Source organism: Ostrinia furnacalis, unplaced genomic scaffold, assembly GCF_004193835.3.
Source record: "Ostrinia furnacalis isolate ACB-3 unplaced genomic scaffold, ASM419383v2 OfSCF3905, whole genome shotgun sequence".
Classification (NCBI taxonomy): Eukaryota; Metazoa; Arthropoda; class Insecta; order Lepidoptera; family Crambidae; genus Ostrinia; species Ostrinia furnacalis.
The window spans coordinates 572,883-581,303 of record NW_021134144.1 but is presented as its reverse complement, the minus strand read 5'-3'; the positions used below and the strand labels follow the sequence as shown (position 1 = coordinate 581,303).

General features: G+C 39.9%; 1 protein-coding gene across 1 annotated transcript; it reads right to left on the bottom strand.

The window, feature by feature from the left end:
- Nucleotides 1-2,697: 2,697 nt before the first annotated feature.
- On the bottom strand, nucleotides 2,698-6,612 carry LOC114358368 (uncharacterized). Its single transcript, XM_028312314.1, has 3 exons — nucleotides 6,600-6,612; nucleotides 3,586-3,840; nucleotides 2,698-2,876 (listed from the first exon to the last, which is right to left on the bottom strand). Exons 1-3 carry the CDS (start codon nucleotides 6,610-6,612, stop codon nucleotides 2,698-2,700), a joined length of 447 nt encoding a protein of 148 aa, XP_028168115.1.
- Nucleotides 6,613-8,421: the final 1,809 nt, after the last annotated feature.

Genomic DNA, 8,421 nt, shown 5'->3' with positions numbered 1-8,421 from the left:
TACTTGTTAAGATATTTTTGAAACTGGTTCTTTATATTATAGGTCTAGGCGCTTAAGTCAGTCACTGACTGATGGGAGCGGCACGGGAGGGGTGACATTGACATATTAAGAGCATACAAACGGAGTAAATACAAATTGATTTTGTGACGGTCAAACGTCAGCAAGACTTCAAGATTTGTATCAGAGTAAATACAAATGAGTAGGTCATCTTCATAGAAACGCACCGAGCACGGTTTGTATGTGAGCGCGCCAATGCCACACTGACAAAATTTAGCTGTGATTAGCGGGGTGTTGGTGTTGCGCCGAATTTTGTCAGTGTGTGCGTGCGCGCCGCATACGTATATTGGCGCGCTCGCATACAAACCGCGCTCGGTGCGTTTCTATGAAGATGACCTACTCATTTGTATTTACTCTGATACAAATCTGGAAGTCTTGCTGACGTTTGACCGTCACAAAATGACCCTCCCGTGCCGCTTCCATACCTTGGGCACTGAGTTAAGTGTTAGAGTAGGCGCACACCGTTGATTTTTAGTTGGCCGATAGTTGTGCCCGATTTTAATTTGTATGAAGAATCGGCCAAATCGAATCGGCGTAGTGTGCGCACTCCCATACATGCCCATACTGATCAACTGCCCGACTAAACTATCGACCGACGAAAAATCAACGGTGTGCGCCTACTCTTAGACCTATAATCATCAGTATTAAATTCTAAGCTATTTTAAACGTAATTAAAAAGACTTTCGTAGATTTAAGTCTTCCATTGATACTTTTGTAGTGTTTCCTTAATTAATAAGTAATTCTTTTTGTTTGTGCCTTAAAATAAAAGAGTGCTATTTTGTACTGGTTTGTAAGATTTTGTGATTGAGATTTGAATTTGAGATTGTAGAATCGATCTATTTCGTGTGATAAATATGAGTACATTCCATGGTATTTGACACCAATCAATGAGTTTTTCATTTGAAAAGTTCATTTTTTCAAGTTGTTTATTTAAACAACTTGCGTTTGGGCTAAGACTGGCGCCAACTGGTGACCGATGAAGCACTAGGACTAGCATTTGAAATCGCCAGTTGGCGCCACTGTGGAGTATGGTCCTGTCACTTGCTTGTGGCTAAGACTGGCGCCAACTGGCGACCGCTGAAGCGCCAGGAGTATAGCATTTGCTTTCACCAATTGGCGCCACTGTTGAGTAAGGTCCTGTCACTTGCTTGTGGCTAAGAGTGGCGCCAACTGGTGACCGCTTAAGCGCCAGGAGTATAGCATTTGCAATCACCAATTGGCGCCACTGTCTAGTAAGGTCACCATTGGCGCCAACTGGTGAGCGCTTAAGGAAACTAATTGAGTAACTTTATTAATATGAAAACAACTACATTTTTACAGATTGTGAACTACTTTAGTTTATAAGATCAGAATCAGTTGTACGTTTCAATTTATTGGTAAATGGTGTCAAATATCCAATTAAAAAGACAATGCTCTTTTGGCATTTTATTCCCCCATTTAATTCTAATTAGAATTAAGTTAAATAATTAATTGAAGTATCTAGAGTCTGTAAGAGGCGACAATAATTATAATTTAACGCTCGATAAGATTGTTATTTTGAAATTTTATTATTAATTTAAGTTTAATTATTTTTGTGATAGTTATTTAAGTTTAGAGCATAGGTAGTATGTAATGAAACTTATCTATTTAGATTATAACTTCATCTTTTTTTTGTTAATTTAAGTTACTCTTACTTATAAGTGCTTTTTCCCAACTAATTGAAGTTGCTCTTTATTTTATGTGCTTTTTCTCTAGTGAAAAAGATACAGGAAACACTGTAATTTAAACAGTTTTTATATTAATTCTATACATCAGTATTTTTATTTGTCCAAACTCATTGAAAAAAAAAGTTAACATTTTGACAATTCTAAAAGTAATTTTTACTAGAGAAGGAGAGAGATAGTCGTTTCTTTGAATGAATGTATTTTTGTCGCCGTTTAGAATTCGACAGTATATTTTTGTACTAATTTCTAAGTGTTTAGTACTTATGGATGACGTACAATGATAATTTTGTAATGATAAAAATTTCGTACGATTGAGGAATAAAGTTTGATTTTTAATTCGTTGTTTTTCTCTTTACCTGTCTTAAAACTAGAGGTCCCAAGTTCGATTCTCGTAAGGGCAATTTTCTGCTCGGTTTGGTAAGACTTGTTAAAGGCTTATTCAAACCTGAGCGATATTCGCTGCCGCTGTGGTTGCGAATACAGCTTAGGTCTGAATAGGCCTTGATAGTCCGCCTGGTTACTTTTGGAAATGCTTTTCGTATACCCATTGGCTGATGGGACTATCTCCAATAGAAGGGCGGGGCCCCACTTAACCCTTAAACCCGACGGTGATCTAAAGGAAAAGAAGCCCGCAAAATTGTGAATTCCCCTCCTCTGTTTTATAGAGGTTTTCTCGTTACAGCCCTGAGGGCTGAGTGTGTTTTTATTAAACGAGCTCACTAGTGATCGCGTCTAAAAATGACATTTAACGTATGTCGGATTGTACAGCGCCACTAGCGGGAAACGTTCAAAAACTAACATTTTCATACATTTTTAAACGCGCTCAGTGTAACGGCATCCCTAGAAATAATTGGGGGAGGCCTATATGTTCAGCAGTGGACGTCCTGTGATCCTGTGGCTGAAAGAATGAAATTGAAACAAAATTCGATCAGCGAGTTTATTTCTCTTTTTTGTTAAGAGACCTGTACACTACAGCGGCTCTCTTTGCAACGTCGTCTGTGTATTGGGCGACCAGTTTAGAAGAGAGGAAGTCTTTTAGAGCCTTTATGAGCACGTTGGCGTTCACTTCATACATTAGCGAGGGCTGGTCACTGCGGAAATGGATCACTTGGGGCTCTGAAAGCATAGTTTGATGTTAACATAGTAAAGGTCGTTTTTCACTAAAGCCGATTCGCGGCGAGATATGCAGAGAAGAGACGAGCATAGCAGCCTATGAAGTATTATACACACTGCCCCCCTAGACAAAACGCACTTTTTGATCGAATTGAAAATCGAATCCGTCAAAAATCCATACAAAAAAGGGGCTTCTCGACCACTTTTCGACTGGTTTGCGATTATAATTTGCACTTTGTCTAGACCCACTGAACACTGTTCACGCACCACTCCCTTAGTGAAACATTATTTTTAGGTAAACCTAGAGATATTATTTAATTGTATTCTGTGATTGTTCCTTTAAATAAATAAATAAAATATGTTTTGTGTGGATAATCCGCATTGGTGGGAAACTGACCATAATTCAAATTGAAGCTTTTAAACTCAACGGTCAACACCGCAGGCGTAGGTAGGTACCAATTTCTCAATTTGCCTCTGGTAAATTATAAAGGGCTGTGCTTCTGCATACGGATTCTATTCAATACAATAATTTGTAGTAACTACAAATTAGTTATTAGTAACTAAGTAGTACAATTCAGAATAAATAATCCATACCTAATTAATTTAAAAGAATTTTTCCTACTTATCTTACAAGTATTATAACAGCACAAATTGGAACACAATATGTTCCAATTTAAGTATGCTGTTTTTATGGTAATTCAGAAGTACTGACTGATTCTAAAATCCTTCGTTCGCAGCTCAGCGTTTTTCTCCACAAACTCCTTCATAGTATCCTGCACCTCATCCTCCGACGCCACTGGTTCCAGCTTTTCCCGGTTCTGGGAGAACTGTTTCCTGGCCATCCTGGTGATAGCATCGGCCTTCCCTGGTGGGACCACCTTATGGATCAGAGCATCTACGTTGGACCGGTTCTGGCCGTCTTTGCTCACTTGGAGAAGGACGTAGGCGTCTGCTGTTATGGTTACGTCTGTAATACATGATACTTGTTTTTTTTTATGTATAACATGGCAGATATTTGACAGCAATCGCACCTGGTGTTAAGTGAGATGCAGTCTAGGATGGTACCTACACATCTGCCCTGTAAGTGCCTATTCACTCTCGCCTTAAAAAGGCCCGGATTTGTTGGTGTTCGAGTCGCATCTCAAACTAAATTATCACTTGAAAAATCGAACTGCCCAAGGCGGGAATCGAACCCACGACCTTTAGCTTGCCGGGCGACTGCTCTTCCTGAGCTACAGAGGTCACGCTGGCCGTAACAGTGCAACACTTGAAAATTCCGACTAGTTCATCCAGAGTCTAAGTAGCTCACATGGAAAGGTTGTGGGTTCGAAATCCTTGGGGGAGGCCTTTGTCCAGCAGTGGACGTCGTTTGGTTGCAACGAACAAAAAATAGAGCGGGTCGTGAGATGCCTGTATTTTCTGTATTAGTGGACATTATGATCTGTTGATGATGATGATTTAGTTAAATGAAGGTGATGATGATGTTTTCACTTACTTACATAATAAATATAAAAAAAGTACGTAAAACATTTCGCTTCTCAGCGTTTTAATCACGAAAACGTATGATTTTAAGTGTTTTGAAACCGAAAAACAATTTAGTTTTTATTGGCACTTACATACTTAATGGAGATTAAATACTTAAATGTAAGTAAGTAGGTATAGTTAAAGATAACCACTAAAGGAAATTCTACATAATGGTATGCATTTTGTTGACATAATTATCAGTTTATAGTTCCAAAATACTGGACTGTCCTGTCGATGACATTGACAGTGGGGCGCCACCGTCAATACCGGATCGCTGGTTCAGATTTTTGCCATGTTGGAAACCATATAGTTGAACGATGGTAGCGCCCCCCTGTCATTGAGTTTGGCGGGACAGTTCAGCGTGGGTCATCTATAGTAAGACTAATTAGGTAGTCAAAGGATCTCCCCAGGTGAGGGGTAGGTACCTACAGTACTCATAGTACCTATTATAATTACTTAGAAGTCTACTTAGGCACAACTCAGGTCCCTGAAAAGGTTTCATATGTAAGTAGTATGACTGAACCACCTAGGTACTTGAGGTCCTCCCAAAAATAAAACGAACGAATACGAAAATGAGGTGTTTATTCAACCTTGTAAAACTTAAAGTACAAATATTTTTCAAGACTTATATTGTCGGTACTTTAATATCGCGAGCTAAAGACAAACAGCGCCATCTAGTACAATCACATGAAACTACTAAGTTACTCAAACAATGACCATGTTATGACTATCTTACAAAATAAGGGATGTTGTGAGAAAATAAAGTTTGCTTGGAGATTGAAGTTTGTCATAATATGACCTTAATAACTAGGCAATTTAACACTTTAATCAATTTTACAGTCAGTACATTAGTGTATGGAACTAATGTAGTAAATAAGTTTTCATAACTTTACGGTTTTTGCTAACATTAACATTACGTTACCTACTTACATCTATTATCACACTGTTTGTATGTACCTAAGTACATATATGTATGTTAGGTAACTTTTTTAAGACCATTCGTAATTTGTGTTGCACAAATTACTAATACAGTCCCGTTAGCCCCTCGTACTAAGCTAAAATGCTTGTGTCACGAGTGGGCTCACCACAATAGTCGAGCGGAGGTGGGATTCGAACCCGCGTTCCTCCTGATCACGAGTCGGCCACTCCGACCCCTTCACCGTTCGGCTATCGTGGCTTCAATTCTTGTAAATAAAAAGAAATAAGTTCGATTCATGTGGAGATTATGGTGGTTTACATTTCGGATTAGAGCTCGGGGTTCGGATCCCGGGTGGAGCAAACTAACGGATATTCTAAATATTCACCAGGGTCAAAAGGTGGCAAATAATTAGAAAACACCCAGACCAACATGAAACCTATTTTACAAAAATATCGGGGTATTGCGCGGGAATCAAACCCGCGGAGCCGCGACATCTGTCACAGTTGGTTGACAGTTTCCGGTAAGTTACTACGCCACACGGCTGTTTTATAAGAGTAGGCGCACACCGTTGATTTTTAGTTGGCCGATATTTGTGCCCGATTTAAAATTGTATGAAGAATCGGCCAAATCAAATCGGCGTAGTGTGCGCACTGATCAACTGCCCGACTAAACTATCGGCCGACGAAAAATCAACGGTGTGCGCCTACTCTAATGACTAGCTTTCCGCCCGCGGCTTCGCCCGCGTGTAATTTTGTCTGTCATAGAAAAACTTTATCGCGCGCGTCCCTGTTTCAAAAACCGGGATAAAAACTATCCTATATCCTTTCCCGGGACTCAAACATCTCTGTGCCATATTTCATCAAAATCGGTTCAGTAGTTTAGGCGTGAAAGCAAGACAGACAGAGTTACTTTCGCATTTATAGTATTAGTATAGAAATATAGATTTTTGCAAAATAGTGCGAACCCTCGGGCGAAGCCGTGAACTAAAGCTAAGTTCACAAATTACCTGAATTGTATCTGCATTCCAATAAATGTATTACACAATTGTGAATTAGTCACCCTTTTAAATATAAATAATGATTTTCTCCCAACTTTTGTTATTTCAAGTTATTTTGATAAGATGAAGACTCTTTTATTATTATTCTCTGTGTTAACTTTTAATTCGCTAAATTGTATGTTTATAGAGTTTACATATAACTGTGATTTTAGTTTTGGTATGTATATTTATAAATTAACTACCTACTTAGCGGCCGCCCGTGACTTCTTACGCACTTCATACAAACTTCCAACCCCCATTTTACCCCCTAGGGGTGTAATTTCGTAAAATCCGTTCTTAGCGGATGTCTACATCCTATGGAACCTACCTGCCAAATCTCAAGTTTGTATGTACTTAGTTTTTTTTTTATCCACAACGAGGAAACTCTAGGCCTGTATCTCACCTGATGGTAAGTGACGATCAGGCCGAAGGTGGAAGCGAGCTTCACCCGGAATCCTCAACCACGGAGGAACTAGCTATCTTACCTCTAACTGACGGAACACAATAATGCTGTTAACATTGTTGTTATGGCGACAGACTTAGGTAAGATGGTGGTAGCTAGCCAGGCGGACTTAGAACAAGCCCTACCACCAACCAAACCGAACAGAAAAATCTGCCCCCACTGGGAATCGAACCCGGGACCTCTGCGTCTGAAGCAGGTGGTCTTACCATTAGACCACAGAGGCGGTGGTGTTTACTATAGTTTCTGAGATCTCGTGAATACTCTTTCCTTTCCTCACCCACCACTCACTGGAGTGGTTTCGCTTATTTAGACTGTTACTAAAGTTCTTAAAGTGTCTGATAAGGTACTAGAAAAGTTTAACTGGCAGTTTCATTGGGGCATTGTGAAAAAACTAGTCCAAAAGGTCATATTTGTAAAGACGTTTAAAGTTTAATAGCATGTTTATAGAACCGCACCCACTCTTCCAGTGGATGTCGTAAGCGACTAGGGACAAACATGCGAACATCAGGCCTCCCCAGCCCGTCTGGCCAGCGTGGGGAGTGTAGGACAAATCCTCCATTTGCCTCTGGTAAATTAGAGAGTCGTGCTCCTGCATTGGAGACTAAATGACCTGATGATGATTTTTTAAGATTATTTACTTCACAGGTGATCCATCATGGAACTACTCGCACGTTTTCTTCGATAGAGACTTCTACATGGACGCTGGAGAACAACAGTTAGATGTATTTTTACCGGTAAATTGATCATTTTTTACTTCATCTTTATTTCAGCCACAGGACGTCCACTGCTGAACATAGGCCTCCCCCAATGATTTCCACATCGCCCGGTTGGTAGCGGCCTGCATCCAGCGCCTTCCTGCTACCTTATGAGGTACAGATAAATCTGCCGCCACTGGGAATCAAATCCTTGATTTCTGGATCTGTAGCTAATCATCATTATAAAGAATTAACATTCAACTGAATTTGAATTATAGGTCTAGCTCATGCCAGGCCTGTTCATCTCCGCGAGTTTACATCGAAAACAAAACACGCACGATGGCCCACCTACAGGATACTATTCGACAAGGCCTCCCATACGAGCGAACATTGACTCACGCACGCGTATTCTTGTGTATGATGGAAAAAAATAAAGAAAATGGTGTACTAAATACTGTGCAGTATTTAACTGCCTAAATAATAATAAAAACACAGAATGTACTTTTTTAAGTTGCCTGAAGACACTGAGTGTCTTCAGGCAACTAAACTCGCGGAGATGAACAGGCCTGGTAGTAGGTACTTATTATTATTCTGTGCTCATGCTCATAACTGAATCAGTGCCTAAAATGGAAGCGGCAGGGGAGGGTGTTTTGTGATGTCAAACGTCAGCGAGACTTCAGATTTGTATGATGTCACTTCATACATCAATTTGACCCTCCCGTGCCGCTCCCATACCTCAGGCACTAACCGAGTAAAGCTAGATCTACAACGTGTTAATGAAAAAGCGTAAAACCTCAGACACCCAACTTATTTTTATTATAAAAAAATAATTTTCGCGGATTATTTACGAAGATTAGGCGGTTATCACACTCAGTGTTGCCAGAAGGCTACTTTTGTAACCTTTTTGGTTA

Coding starts and splice junctions, on each gene's coding strand:
- LOC114358368 (XM_028312314.1), bottom strand. Junction 2,877..3,585: donor AACGAAGGATTTTAGAATCA/GTCAGTACTTCT, acceptor CTATGCTTTCAG/AGCCCCAAGTGATCCATTTC.